The 16,062-nt window shown below is 49.8% G+C and overlaps 1 protein-coding gene across 6 annotated transcripts in view; it reads left to right on the top strand.

Moving 5' to 3' along the window:
• Positions 1–16,062, top strand: part of ppfia1 (PTPRF interacting protein alpha 1) — a 60,582-nt gene that overhangs the window by 4,933 nt on the left and 39,587 nt on the right. For all 6 annotated transcript variants that reach the window (XM_061244568.1, XM_061244572.1, XM_061244569.1 and 3 more), the window contains exon 3: positions 13,845–13,946. In XM_061244568.1, coding sequence (XP_061100552.1) covers positions 13,845–13,946 — 102 coding nt within the window. The remainder of the gene's footprint in view (positions 1–13,844; positions 13,947–16,062) is intronic.

The raw sequence follows: 16,062 nt of genomic DNA, 5'->3' as shown, positions 1-16,062 counted from the left end.
CTGTTCGTCTTCGTGTCGGTTCTTTGGCTTCGGACAGCGCTTTCCCCAGCTGAATTTTCATGAGCACGCACAACTGACCATTATCACAGGCAGCCAGTCCAGAGTCAAAGGTCAAAAAGCAGACGCATGATGATATCAGTTGTTGTTTTAGGCTGAAGAATGCAGATTTATGGCAGTTGGAACACAAACCACGATCAATACATCAGATCAGCAATTTATTGTGTTCCTCTTGTGCAAGGCTATAGGCCATGCTTTGCCCTGAATTGAATTGCAGTAGAACGTTGGGCTTTCATGCATTAACTTAATCATGCGGATAATGCGCAGTGGGTTCCTTCTGGTTTTCACCAAGCAACGATTGCACATTTTATGAGCGAGCTCTCATAATTTAATGATAAAAAAACTAAATTAGTGCTGTAATTTGTGTAATATAGTGGACAGGCAAGTTTTTTTCTGACTGCTGAAGAACCTGGTTACAGCGTGTTCATGCAGCAAAAATGCCCCCTCTTATTGGATGATTGTGGTTTGGACGGACCCTCTGTTTCTTTTGGCTGGGATTGGGGCTACAGCTCTCCCTAATATAGTCTGAGAGGAATCTGGCCCTGGCTCTGCTGGAGAAAGGGGATTGGTTCCAGGCCCGAAAGGAGCAGCCGAGGCCAGCAGCGATTGGCCGGCCAGGATGGAGGCCCCTCGGCGTGACCCCCGGAAGGGGTCGTCTGTGCCTGCTTCCTGGTGCGGGGGGGTGGAGGCGGGAACTCGGTCTAGACTTCTTAAAAAAGAGGGGGGGCGGGGGGCAATTGTTTAAAACTACTTAATATAAATTACGGCGGTGCCAGTTGCACTTCAGGATTATTAAATCTCCATGCCATTGAAACCCCTGGCTGCCAGGTCTGTAGAGCAGAAGATTTATACTCGACGAAAACCTGGCATTGCAGTTTCTTCGTAATGGCGTCTTTAATCATAGGGTTTGTTTCTGGGTCGTGGAAGAAACTGCTGCGCCATTTTATTCTCATTCAGGCCAGATTATTGCATCTAGGTCCTATTGCAACCGCAGGCCTGCTTGTTCCCTAACTCGAGGGAAAGCACTGCAGTAAGATTGTGATGGGGAACACCAGGGAAAGTTAACTCGGGCCAGTTCTGTGATTAATCTCATTTTCTGAGGGGATTACAGAAGGCGTAGTGTCGCGCGTGCCTGAGGGGAGGAGCGGAGCGTAAACTGGGCTGACGGATTCCTCCCTGCCAGACCGCACTCTCTGGGTCGACCTCCTAAGCAGCGCAGCGCTTCAGTTTCCGGTCCTCCGTCCCGGGAGACCGGGGGGATTAGCGCGGAGTGCCGGGAGCTCCTCCGCCGTGGCCACCAGCTGCACGGCCCCCTGGGAACTTCCTCCGCGCGCGGGGGGATGCCTGCTAGCGGCTGCCGTGAGAGCAGGGGGTCGGAGGACAGCCGGGGCGAGGCGGGAGAACGTGGCGGGAGAACGTGGCCAGGTCCTCCGCCCGTGGCGCTCGGACTTCAGAGCCGGCCGGGTCCAGGACGAGGCACCACAGGTTCCTCTGCCTCAGGGCCGCTGCAGCCAACTCCCACTCTGCTTCCAGCTGTGCTGGGGGATAGCGTGACCAGGCTCGACACACAGATGTGCCAACCTGACGCCCAAGCAGGATGCAGTATCATGCATTCATTAAAAACTATTGCTATTTGTCTCAAGGGAAACCGCCTTCAAAAATGTATATTAAAAAAAGGCAAAAAAAATATTCTATGTATCTGGTTAAAGCTAGCAAGGAATGAGAGGAGAAATTGGATTAAGTAAACATAGCAAGCATGTAGCGGGTGTTGCTGGTATAGTTGGCTAGTACACACTGTTGGGTGCATCAAGCTTCGGCCTTGTTGCAGGTTATCTTGACAGCACTCGGGTTCCCTATAGCAATGTTATCCTGAAGGAGATTAATGAATTTCCCTGACTGGGTGAATGAGAGGTTGCTGGTTCAAATCTCACCTGAAGCGAATGCTTCTCATCTGTTACACATGCATGTAAATAATGCATGTTTTTACATAGGATTGATTAAGCCAGTTAATGTCTGTCAAGGCTGCCTGTGTACTCTGGCACATTTTCTTGTCCACTTGCCTGCTAGTGGGTTTGGGTGAAGTTCCCATACACACATACACATATGGACACAGTGGGTTTGGGTGAAGTTCCCATACACACATACACATAAGGACACACAGTGGGTTTGGGTGAAGTTCCCATACACACATACACATAAGGACACACAGTGGGTTCTGGTGACGTTCCCATACACACATACACACATACACATATGGACACACACAGTGGGTTTGGGTGAAGTTCCCATACACACATACACATAAGGACACAGTAGGTTTGGGCGAAGTTCTTGATCTAAGGACACATTCAGTGGATGCTTATTTCCTTGTTGGCATTCCTCAACATACTGCACAATTATGTGTCACTAAGCATTTGTGTTTACTATGCATTGCCTTAAGACTGTTGTCTGTTCCATTGTCGTCGCTGTTGGCCAAAGCCTCGACTGTTGATTATTTTCTGGCACCATGCTATGCTTTTCCTGGAAACCAGACTCGATAATGCGAATTATTCAAAACGATATTGCGTTTGCATAGTTCTCTTTTGACTGAAGACGGCCCAGCCTCTGAATATAGTCATACCTCGCTTTGTGTGCGGTTACTATTCAACAGCAACATTTCGCGTAAACTCAGGTGCTTGTCCCTGGCTAATCCTTTGTGTACATGCAGTGCAGACCGTAAGTATTTGGATGTTGGTCCAATTTCTGTTCTTTTGGCTCTGTACTCCAGCACATTGGACTTGGAATGAAACGGTGAATAACAAGGTTGGAATGCGGACTGTCACATTTAATTTGAGGGTATTTACATCCATATCAGGTAATCAGTGTAGGAATTGCATCCCTTTTCATATGTAGTCCCTCCATTGTAGGGGACCAAAAGTAACTGGACAGTTGGCTTCTCTGCTGTTTCTGATTACTCGGGTGTTTTTAATCACTTTCTTAGTCCACGTATAAGCAAACCTTCAATATCTAGTCTTGCGTCTACACATTTGATTGCCTTTGGAGACTGCTATTGACATTTGTCAACATGCGGACCAGAGTTGTGCCAATGAAAGTCAAGGAAGCTATTATTATACGCTGAGAAATGAGAAATAGGCCAAACACTGCTTGAGCTGGAGGAGTGAACCAGTGCGTTTCTTTTTAGCCGGGCGTTTAGGAGAGTGGTATCCTGTGCGTTGCAGCAGCAGGCAGCCTGAGCAGTGCAGTGGTAACGGCCGGGCTAATAGAGGAAGCCAGAAACATCAATCTGCTGCTTCCTCCTCCTCGCCCGAAGGGCTTTTTAAACGGACGTCTCCATCAGCCTCTGTCTCCGGAGAGCTGTGCGCTGGGTCAGACCACCTGCCTCCGAGGCCAGCCCCCTCCCTGACCCCTCTCCTCTCTTCTCCTCTCTCCCTCCCTCCCTCCCTCCCTCCTTCGACCCTCTCCTCAGCGAGCGCTTTACGCCCGGCATGCACAAACATTCCAGGACCGCACGCTACACATCGCTGTTTGACTTCGTGGGGGAATACACTTTGCAGGTTTTTTGAAGCTGTAAATTCTCTTGGACGTTGTAGGAAAGTGCTTTGATGTGGTACTAAGAAACTGGGAGATGTTTGTGTGCGGCAGAGTTCCTTGCTGGAAATGTACGCTATCCTTCGACCTGCAGAGGTTGTAGGAAAATTAATTTGAGCATTTTAGTGCAAATAAGGATTTGTATTGTTATTTGGAAATTTAAACATTTTTGTGACTTGCAAAAAGTATTTTGTAATTGCAGGGCGTTGCTTTGTTTGTGAAAAGTAGGGCTTACCTGTGGCAGTCACGTCCTGTCAATCTCCCCCACTCCGAGTGACTGCGGAATCAGAAGGAGCCCCACTTGGCTGGGTGGGGAGATTTATGGTATTTATATTTCTGCAGTACAGTGGGGGCTTTGTGCTGGTGGGAAAGCCACCACCTCACCCGCCCCCACCCCCGTGTTTTCCATCGGTCATGTGATCTGTGCTGGAGAAGACCTCGGAGCTCACGGTGGGAGAAAACGGGAATGTTTCACACAAGCGCTATTGCGTAATGGCTGCTTTTACCGGCTCTGTTTTTTCTCAAGACTGCACATTCCATCTCTGCCTTCTTTCTCTCCTTTTCAGTCATGCCCTCCCCCTCTCTGTTACCCTCCCCCGCCATATTCCTCTCTGTCTTATTATCTTGAAGCTAGGACACTTAAGAATTTCCTAGCCTAAAGACATTTTTTAGTGGAAAAATGTCAGGTTTGTATATATACCTGTATATGCAAATTGGCTGTTGAGGAATCCTTTGAGTGTGAACTTGAAGCGGCTTTGAATTTGGAGAATTGAAGGATGTCCCAACATTGGGACACTATCTAGTGCTGGCTGGTGTTGGGCCATTACTTATAAATTTTTAGGAAAGGGTAAGCCAATGGTTAACTATTTGTATCCATTAAAATAAAATAAAAAATACTGTTTTTCTCCTCCACACGTGGGCACTTCCCCCTTCTAATATTACAACGTATGCTACTATGGCATGTGATGCAGTAAGTGGTAAAAAATTCACAGGTATTCTCATTCATGAGTGAAAAAGATGACTTAAGCAGCCAGTAATGTATTTATAATCTCTGCCTGCAAGGCTCAGGATGCCTTCACCACATGCTTTCACCAAGGTCAAGCTATTGGCCAGTTGGAAAATGAGGCATTTTTTCACTCCTCGGTATAATAACTGCAACAGTGCTCGCAGTGCTACAAGGACGGCAGGAATGAACCGGTTTAATTTGACGATTCATTCATGATTTCTGGTGAATGTCTATCGATCTGTACTTCCTTATTTTGTTGATTAAAACAATTTTTTTGGCGGCTGACAGTTTTTTTCTGGGAGATAGCAATTCCTCAGCAGTCGCCACAAAACCTATAGTAGGTACTGTGTTCAGCAAGAGTTTAAACATTTCACTGGTACTGTGGAGGGAATTTTCCTTCTAGAAAGCCTAAAGTGTCTGCGATGTGTCACAAGGTGTTTTGGAAAATGCATGACACAGTAGCACTTGCACGCTGTCATACAGAGCTGCATTATTAAGTTTGGGGCGGATTCACTGAGGCACGCTGAGTCTTAGCAGTCGGTAAAACGAAACATTGGTTTGAGAGGTTGGGGCGCTGTGAAATTGTAAATGGATTTTTCCATTTTTGGTCTGATACCACAATGTGGTCTCGTGGTGCTCCTCGTGCAATTGATGGGAGGTGCTCAAATGCATGGCTAATCTCAGTGTGCATCACTAGGTTTGTAAATGTAATCAGGTGCTTTCCCCATGCTAATCCTTTGTATACATACTTTGGTAATGAGTCAGCTGGTTTATTTTTATCCCAATCTTTAGGAAATTGGTATTTTGGTATTTTGTTTGGTTAACATCAGTTTTAAAATCTGGACATTGAATTGTGTGCTTCCATTTTAAAACGAAAACATTATTTTTGACAGGCGGACGCTATGTGAACAGAACTGCTAAATTGCCTTTTTGCGGATCAATACTAAACTGATTGGGTTCCAGCCAAATATGTACAATGCGGCATACCATGACTCTAAATAAGCAATGTCAAATGCTATCTCTGTTGCCATATCTAATCATCTCAGACCAGGAAGGGGAAACGTGCCTTCATAGATGATTAAAGCCTGCAGATTCAGCTCACAGTCTCTGTCACTCACGGTGTCAGCACTCTACCTGGATGTGACAGACGTGACACGGTGGGAGGGGCCATCCCAGAGCCGGCAGGTGATTGGCCGGCCCGTTCAGGTGGCTGAGGCTGAGGATGAGGAGGTGGAAAGACGTCCTTGCTTTAGCCTGCAGTGACCCGTGAAGCATGCGTTTCCCCGCATGCACACTCACCTCTCACGTTTATGCTCTAAATCTGTGTTCTGCACAATTCAGGGATAGTGCTGGGAGAGCAATAGAATAGTCTGGAACTCCCAAGACTAATAGCATTTTTTTATTTTTTTATTACAGTTATCATGTTCGAAAGTATTACATTCATATAGTAAAAAATGAAAGTGAAATTAGAGTGAAATTTCTGATTGTTTTAGCCTGTTTGTTCATGTTACGGACGGTTTCACTCTTCTTTTTTTCGCGGTGTTAATCCAGGCCAGCTCAGCCCAATAAAGTAACGGATCCTGGCATACTCACAAGCCTGCAAGCTGTGCAAATAACATGGCTTCTGTCTACACTACGCTTTCTGCCAGTGCTGATCCCAGCAAACAGCCCGCTGAGTGGGCCGTCGCAGTCTGTTGTGTTTGGAGGTGAGGTCCAGGCAGTGCGCGTCTTTCAGGGGGAGGTCAGGCGCAAGTGAGCGCGTTTGAAATGCAGTCGCAGCGCGGCGCAGCTACGGCTAGCCCGGTGGAAAATGGCAGATGCGCGTTGCGTAACCTGCGGCGCCTGTATGAAGCTACAAGCCGAGCGGCCGGCGATGAGTAAATAAAGAGGGGAAACCGAAAGCGTTCGTAGTTGGCCGTCCCTGCAGCAGTGAACGGCCGCTCTTAGCCGAAGCCCAGCGCGGCCGTCCTGACGGACCGTCCACGCTAATCTGAGTTCACACCCCCGCGCAGCAGGACGGGCGCGGACTGAGATTTTTTTTCCGTGGGTCAGCCCTGTTTTTCCCATTATCTCTCGCTCTGCATCGTGAACGGAGGCCGTCTGGAAACTCCCTGAACCCGCGGTCTTTGATGTGTTCTGTCACAAGCAGCTTGTGAAGGAATACGCAGATGTGTGGGCAGTAGCTGGATTGCGTGTGAGTGAAGGGCCAACTGTCAAATATTTAACCTGAAATGTCATAGTGTTGACAAATGCAGTACAATGACTACCCCCTTAAACGGTGTTTTTGCTTTTACCCTTTTACTCTCAGACTATTGGTGTTGGGTCAGCATAGATTGTATGTGGGAGGTAGCGGGTGAACATTTGAAGATTATATTTAGAAAATGCTGTTTTTCTGTTCAGGTTAGCATCATATTTGTACTACTTTTAATTCTTTCCCGTATTATCCCACGGCTACATATTACGTTTTAAACTCAGCGGAACGACCAGGTTGATGCAGAATAAAATCCAGCGTTGGCGTTGTACCGCATCTCCTGGTGCTCTTCGCCCCGGGGTGAACATCTTCACCGGGACATTTTTTGGATGGTGGCGGCGTGTTGGAGCTTGCCTGTGAGCCCGGGTCACGTGCGCTGCCTCGGCGGGTCTGAGCTCCGGCCCGGCCGGGACGGGACGCCAGCGAGCTGCCCTGAGGGTCCCCCCCTGCTGGGGCTCATCGCTCATCTGCAGGGTTCTCCCTCCAGCACGCTGCTGCGGCCACGCCTAAGGTCCTTAGCGCACGTTCAGCCCGCCCCTCGCGTCTGGCCCCGTGGGATTGTTTAATGGAAGCCTCCGCCCGTGTAACAGCCGCACCCCCCTCCTCCTCCTCGGCACATTCCACACCTCTGAGGCCATCGCGTGAAGCGCGTTTACGGCCCGTTCCTCAACGCTGCTGCGGCACGCAGGGCGGAACCCCACGACTGGCACTGTGCCTCGGGCCGGGAGAGGGGGGCCGGGGGGAGCCTGAAGTAAACGGCCAGGCCTGATGCCCTTGTTCCCCGAGGGGTTTCTCCCGTCCCCGTCCTCCCCGTGTCGCGTCATTGAAAAGGCTTTCACCAAACGTGCTGTCTTTTGGACGCTTCGCGAGCAGCTCGGTCCAAACCGGCTGAGTTTAAATGGTTGTCTTAAAGCAGGGCTGCCCACTTCGGTTCCTGGTGGTCTACTGTCCTGTGGGTTTTCATTTCAGCCTTAACAAAGCACACCTCATTGGACAGCGAGAGATCTTGTTGAGCTGCTTTAAGTAGTAGAATCAGTTGTGCCACATTAGGGTTGATTTGACAGCCTACAGGAACAGGATTGGTCAGCCCCGTCTCAAAGCAAAGTGGATGCAAGCAGTAGAAGTTGCACTCCTATTAACCGTGCAGGCTGTTTTTGCCCCTACGTGTGGCTGTGGACATTTAGTTTTTGAACACTGTGGTTTTGCAGTAGCCATTTTTGAGCGGACTAATATCTATGAAGTAAATAAACAGCTCTGTGCTAAAAGGTGATGGTTATAGTCAGCGGTCTCTCCCGTGCACAGGACCGTGGGTAATTTAACAGTGGCGTTTTGTTGTCAGTCGTCTGTGGCCGGTCGCCAGGGCAGCAGCATTGTGAACTGTCAGGTGTGCGGCTCAGGGGTAATTTATACAGGTGCGTTACCTGTGTGACATATGTGCTGCGGGGAGCCAGCCTGACTCATTACCGCGGCCTTCTGGGACATGCATATTTCATGACGGGGGCTCTGCTCTGTATTGAATGTACCTGCCTGTGTTCCAGTAACCGAGCTGCCATCCCTGCTCTCACAGGCTCAGTACAGGCTGTCATTCTTCTTCAGTGTGTCTTCTGTGCCTGTGTCAGTCTCGCTGGAGCTCAAGATTGAGCCGGCTGCTGCACTCACAGTTTGGTTCGCGGTCACAGTATGGTAGACTAGTAGGGGCTGAGATGTTTGGTAAGGTTAAGGGTGAATTTATGACCCACGGTGCTTCTGGGAAGCCGCGGGATATTTACCCTGGAAACAGGAAGCGGCCTCAACCTGACGACGCCGGAGGGAAGGAGGTCTCCGCGGTAACCCCGTTCCCGTAACCCACCCCCGCCCCCCTCCTCCCAGGAGAGAGAGAGAGAGAGAGAGAGAGAGAGAGAGAGAGAGAGAGAGAGAGAGAGAGAGAGGGAGAGGGAGAGGGAGAGGAGAGAGAGAGAGAGAGAGAGAGAGAGAGAGAGAGAGGGAGAGGGAGAGGGAGAGGGAGAGGGAGAGGGAGAGGGAGAGGGAGAGGGAGAGCACCTCCCCCTGGCGTTGCGTGCCCCACCTCCGCACCTGAAACTGATCCCCAGCGGCCACACAGGCTGAAGGGAGACCAAGCGCCGGTGTCGTCTGTCCCGCTCGGCCGCGAACCTAATCCGCCCGCGAGAACGGCCCGGAACCCGGCCCCCGCCCGGCCCCTCGTCGCCACGGTCACCAGGCCCCTCCCCCGCACGGCCCCTCGTCGCCACGGTCACCAGGCCCCGCCCCTGCTCTGACTCTCAGCTCCTCCCAGTGCCACCTCAAGCCAAAAGATTTGACTGATTTTCCCCCTGGAGGGTGACCAGTCTGCTGTCTGTGATTGCAACAAAGATTCTGAAATCTATTATTGAACAGGCATTTGCAATTTTTGACTCGTTTAATATCTTCCCTGAATGAATATTGGATATTTATATAGATTATACATATTTTTTTGCTTGGCTAAATTGGGCAGGATGGCCTGGAATCTTAAGAAAAGATATAAAAGGAGTTTGCCTTTTCACATGAACATGCACTGTGCCACCATTGTGTCTGACATAGAGATGCCGTTTAAATATTTTTATCCAGAATGTCTGCTGAATGCAGTGCTTTTTAAACAGGCTATTCAGTGTTAGGCCTTGCAGATTTTCCTTATTGATTTGGTCCAATTTCTCTGTAGTGTCTTTTGTCAATTATGTTACATCCAGGTCCCTCTTGCAAAACAGATTTTAAAGGAGTAACATGGTGGTTGGTCACACACTCTAGGTTTTTATATACATTTTGCACCAGCGGACATTGAAGAAACTCAAAACTTTGGTTTTGGAGAAGTAAGCATTTTAAATGTATGTTTTATTTTTTATTTTTTATTTTTTTTATCAGCCGTTTGAGAATTTTCTCCTGGTAGTACATTACATGAGGATACCCACTCCCCTTATCCCTCCCCTATAACTTGTGACCTACAGTCTGCGCCGTCATAGCTAATTGACAGTTCTTATTACCATGACCATTTGGGTGAACTTTTATAGTGGGAAATTTAGGCTTAGAAAAATACGTTTTAAAATCCACTCAATTTACGCGCATTTGTTTTATTGTTGCCAAAAGACAACTGACAAAGTGTCACATCCAACCACCATGTTACTCCTTTAATCTCAATCTCAGTGAGACTAGCTTGGTTAAATAAACAAAACATAAAATTAAAATATTCAATTTCTCATCAATTTCCTCCTCGTTTAAATCTCTTTGCTTCCCTGTTAAGGGAGTGAACTTTTCACCTCGAATTAGGTTCCGTCTTCCCTAAGTGATGTCAGTGTGGCATTGTACCCCGCCAGTTACATGATACCCGATTACTGCAAATCCGTTTGCGCACCTGTGTTATTCTTACTCCACTATCGCATTAGAAAATGCAGTACATCTCCTGTAAGCTAGTCTTGAAAGTGAGCATCGCCGCAGTTAAGGCGCGCTGTTCCCTTAAGAGGACGGAATATCTTTTTTCCCACCTTACCCTTTGGAGTACTTGGCAGCCTACCCTCATAAGAAAGCCTCATCGCTGGCTGTGTGCGACAGTGTTAAACGGCAGGCGGATTGACAGGGTGGGGGAGATGGCGGGAATGGCCGTTCAGCGTGTGACTTTGGCAGCAGGCCTCAGTCAGAAATAAGCGACGGCCCCGCTCCACCGTCTCCGCTACCCCTCGTCCTCTTCCTGGGAGCTTCCGCGTCGCCTGGCTTTAATCCCCGCCCCTCCCCCACCGAAACCAACGCGCATTTCACAATCCAGAGAGCCACTGGCTAACCATTATGTTTCCATTAGAAGTACTCTCTGCTCGACTGCGGGGCAGACGAGGAGCGATTAGCATCTGAAGCCGCGCGTCGCTGTGTTCGGCTCTTCAGAATGTCAACTACCTGCTCCTCGGGACGAGTTGTTGCTGAGTGGATGAGCTGAATACATGCGGAGATAATGTTATGGAAATGTAGCCGAGGTTAACGCAGCGCTCAAGTGCGTTTGGTAACACTTCAGCACCGGGCTGGATAATTTATGTACATTTTCCCCGTTTCATTTAATAATAATCATTCGCACGCAGTAATCTCAGCGTTGCTCCCTAAGGCAATACAGCCAAAGTTATTAATCACCAAAACAGCTGTTAGTTCCTTATCTTGTCAGGTTAAGTAGTCTTATGAGGCTGCGATATTATGCGTTGCATCTCGCTCGTGGGGAAATGTGGCTTCAGCCCGTGTCCAAATCGAAAATGTCGAAGTTGTACGTTGTAAAACGGAGGTACTCTGCGCCTAGCTAAAGTTGTAGGCTTGCTCCCATGGCAGAAAGCTTTTTAAATGTATGTGTCAAATTCGGCGATGTGCTGTAACGGAATTTGAAGGGCGCTGTTAGGTCTTACAGCGAGCGTTTTTAGAAGGCTAGCTGCTTTCCCTTGATCCTGTCCTGGGTTTTAGAGGGCAGTGTTGAGGGTGAACTCTGGGGGGAGACGGAGGGGGTTTAATGAGCGCCAGTTAGCATCCCTGTAAAGCCTAACACACCGACTTTGAAGAACGTGGCATTGCATAAGGGCCTTTTTCGTTTTTTAATTCGTGGATGATGCTGCCTTAAAGGGTACTTCAGAAAGAAATAGCTTTTAGTTTGAGGAATTGTTTTTATGAATTGCCTTAAATGTTCAACCTTACCAGGTGGGTTGAGTGTTAAACCAAAATGGGTTTTCTGGGGCTCAATGTTCTCAAGAACTTGCCTGTCAGGATTGCGGTCAGATAATTTACTTGTGTTTTTATATATAATTTTGTTAAAATAATTGTAGTTTATTTTTTTCTTAATTCCAATCACAGCTGCTCTTCCCGGAGTCTGTTCAGAGCAGGGCTGAATGGGAGCGCTGGGCTGAGCTGGGCTGAGCTGGGCTGAGCTGAGCTGGGCTGGGCTGAGCTGAGCTGGGGCTGAGCTGAGCTGAGCTGGGCTGAGCTGAGCTGGGCTGGGCTGGGCTGAGCTGAGCTGGGGCTGAGCTGAGCTGAGCTGAGCTGAGCTGAGCTGAGCTGAGCTGGGCAGGGCTGGGCAGGGCTGGGCTGGGCTGGGCTGGGCTGGGCCGGGCTGGGCCGGGCCAGGCCGGGCCCAGTGACGTGTGACCCTCTGGCTCTCCGGGGCCTCTGTGCGCTGGCACAGTATTGGACGCCGGCCCGTGGGGCGAGGCGCTGCTGGGAGCGCATTATCTGGACGTGCCGCCCCGCATTGGCGCTTCTGCAGCACACAAACCCCCCCCCCCCTTATCAGGCAGATTAAACTTGCTGCTTTCCAAGCTGCCTTTTCCTCTGTGAGCTCTTTCTATGGGCTGGGGTAGTACTGCTCCCCCCCCTCTGCTAAGAGTATGCCCTGTGGGTAAATAATGAATTATCTGCCACGTTCCATAGGACCTTTGCTGCCGCCTGCAGAGACATTCGGGACCTGACCCTGTTTTGAACCAAAATGGGAAAATAACTGAAATATTTTAGAAAGCGATGCCCTACATTGAACAGTTACCTCATTGTATCGTACATTGTATCTCTTAATACGCAGAGACTTGGCAGGAGGGTCTTTTGCTTCTGAATATGGTATGATATTAGAAAGTGAATTAACGTGGTTGTTTTTTCTGTGTATTGTAGTTAAACGGGGTGTTTGTCACAGAAGTTGTGGGTGTTCTGTTATTTTTCCAATTTCTTGCCATTTTTTCCCTTTCCCCCCAGTTTCCTCCGTTTTTAGTGCTTTCCATAGTTTGTCCACAGTTTTGAACGGTAACTGTCAGCCTTAACGAAGCCTAGTGTTATTCGTATAGGCCGAAGCGTTTGAACAATATTGCCAAATGCTTGGAGATACAAAGTGCAACAATGTGCTGAGACTCTGGAATGCGCTTGGATCAGGAGTCCAGACCTCGTCAGCTGTGGCAGTCGGATGTTTGACAGCCCGGTCAACAGCGTTGAGTCTGAGCACTCCTTCCCCGTTACGGTGAAGTTGTCAGTGACGACAGGCACTTCCTCTAAGACTAAGACCTGGCAATGTACAACAACATATTCTTTACAGTACAACATATTGAACCGAAACAATGGGAATAAAAACAGACGCACAAACAGTATTTTATTGTAGTAATGCAATTTGTGCATGCTCTGTCACTAACCATGTTCTGTTAGTCAAAAAAGCATGTCTGTGATGGACTGAGTTAAGCGATGAAATGCATCAGCCTATCATTGTATTTTCCTCTGAGGCTATTTGTTCCTGGCAGCCGGCAACTGCCCATCGATTCTTTTTAAACTGAAAGCACTTGTGACTGCTGCTGCAGTTGAGCATGTTATTTAAATCATTTGGCAATGTTGCATATGTAATTTATTAGTTTTACGAATTTTTAAGGTTGAAAAAATACATGCATAACGCTGTGGTTTCTTCGCTTGATTTCCTTGACTTCAGCCAATATTGTCTGAGACAGATAACCAGCCTGAACTAGGCCTACAGTTTCCACATTAGATTGTTATTACCGTTATTAACCTAAGGTCACAGGAAAGAATCCCGGCACGATATGACTGTTGTATAACTCCTGGACCCCGGCGCTGTGTAAGACAGAGTGGAAATGAATGAAAGCCGTGTCGATCTCTCCCTGTTGTACACGCTGGCCATATGAGCTTCCTCTCTCGGCCATCTGCTGTCCTCAGCGTCTGACTGTGACATAAGGATCCTCATAACTTTGGCAGGAGTCGCTGGCGTCTTCCCCATCCCAGACCCATCGTTCATGTCTCGAGCGCACTGTGAGTGCGTCCATCTTGTGTGCGGACGATGGGTGGTAACGCCGGGGGCGGAGACGCACGAGCAGCGGAGCCGTGCGCACTGCTGTGAGGACGGACGCTGACGCTGCGTAGAGGCGGCCTCCATTTTCATTCCCCTGCGCTCCTCTCTCCCCGTCTCCCCAGGAGTTTGCTGCGCTCACTAAGGAGGTGAACATGTGCAGGGAGCAGCTGCTGGAGCGGGAGGAGGAGATCTCCGAGCTGAAGGCCGAGAGGAACAACACCAGGGTGAGGCTCCCCCGCCGCCGTCCCCCCCACACACCCCACTCCCTCACACCACTCACACACACCACTCCCTCACCCTCACCCCTCACACCACTCCCTCACACTCCCCCCTCACACACACCCCTCACACTCCCCCCTCACACTCACCCCTCACACACACCCCTCACACTCCCCCCTCACACACACCCCTCACACTCCCCCCTCACACACACCCTTCACACTCCCCCCTCACACTCACCCCTCACACACCACTCCCTCGCACTCACCCCCCTCACACACACCACTCCCTCACACTCCCCCCTCACACACACCACTCCCTCACACTCCCCCCCCTCACACTCACCCCCCTCACACACACCACTCCCTCACACTCCCCCCTCACACACACCCCTCACACCACTCCCTCACACACCCCTCCTCACACTCCCCCCTCACACACACTCCCTCACACTCACCCCTCCTCACACTCCCCCCTCACACACACCCCTCACACCACTCCCTCACACTCACCCCTCCTCACACTCCCTCCTCACACTCCCTCCTCACACTCCCTCCTCACACTCCCCCCTCACACACACCCCCTCACACACACCCCCTCACACACACCCCCTCACACACACCCCCTCACACTCACCCCCCTCACACTCACCCCTCACACACACCACTCCCTCACACTCCCCCCCCCTCACACACTCACCACTCAAACTCCCCCCCCACACTCACCCCCCCCACACTCCCATATATTACAGCTGAATATATACTGAAGCAATTCAGGAAAATACCTTGCTCAGTCTGCTAAAAGTGTAATGTAATGTACAGCACCGTGGTCTTAGCGCGTTGACCCTGCAGCTGTTGGTTCACCCAGCCGGTGCTCTTGCGGCCCCAGACGCAGGACTGGTTATGTGTGGCAGGCTAATTGGGATTGGGTTTCAGATAATCACAGCGCTGCCCTGCTGTGCGGTGCCGGGTGATGTCATAATTAGACGGCGGTCCCTGGTGATCAGGCGACAGGATGACATCACCCCTCAGGGGCCTGTGAATGGAGGAGGAGGCTCTGCCTTCTTCACTCTCGCTTTCTCTTCAGAGGGAGTGCTGCTCGGCACCTTCACGCCCGTTTAAAGTAGATCTACCCTCTCATTTTATGTGATGAATGTCGTCACAGTATGTTATACGCTGCGCTTCCGACCAAAAATAAATATAATTAATGTACGTTTTTGTGTGAAATTATTCCCTGGCTCTGCTTCCCGTCGTACAGCGTGTGTCTCTTTTGATAATGCTGCCCGTGTTTTTGAGTGAATCCTTCAACCGGCTCAGTGCCTGCACAAATTGGCCTTATTTACTTTGGACTTTGACGTGAGCGGTGGATTTGGATTTGAGCCATCAGAGATATCGTGTGCATACGTACGCGCTGTTCAGTGTGTGTGTGTGTGTGTGTGTGCCTGTGTGTGTGCCTGTGTGTGCCTGTGTGTGTGCCTGTGTGTGTGCCTGTGTGTGTGTCTGTGTGTGTGTGCGTGCGCCTGTGTGTGTGCGCGCCTGTGTGTGTCTCACTGTGTGTCTCTCTCACTGTGTCTGTGTGTCTCTCTCACTGTGTCTGTGTGTCTCTCTCACTGTGTCTGTGTGTCTCTCTCACTGTGTCTGTGTGTCTCTCTCACTGTGTGTCTCACTGTGTGTGTGTGTCTGTGTGTCTCTCTCACTGTGTCTGTGTGTCTCTCTCACTGTGTCTGTGTGTCTCTCTCACTGTGTCTGTGTGTCTCTCACTGTGTCTGTGTGTCTCTCTCACTGTGTCTGTGTGTCTCTCACTGTGTCTGTGTGTCTCTCTCACTGTGTCTGTGTGTCTCTCACTGTGTCTGTGTGTCTCTCTCACTGTGTCTGTGTGTCTCTCTCACTGTGTCTGTGTCTCTCTCACTGTGTCTGTGTGTCTCTCTCACTGTGTCTGTGTGTCTCTCTCACTGTGTCTGTGTGTCTCTCACTGTGTCTGTGTGTGCGCGTGTTTCTCTGCGCGTGTTTCTCTGCGCGTGTCTCTCTGCGCGTGTCTCTCTGCGCGTGTCTCTCTGCGCGTGTGCGTGTGAGATGCTTCTCTGTTCTACTAGTGGAGATTAGGCTGCTCCTGAGCGGATGG

This window comes from Conger conger, chromosome 6, assembly GCF_963514075.1.
Source record: "Conger conger chromosome 6, fConCon1.1, whole genome shotgun sequence".
NCBI lineage: Eukaryota > Metazoa > Chordata > Actinopteri > Anguilliformes > Congridae > Conger > Conger conger.
The sequence above is the reverse complement of the archived record's forward strand: the minus strand, read 5'-3'. Positions and strand labels throughout refer to the sequence as shown.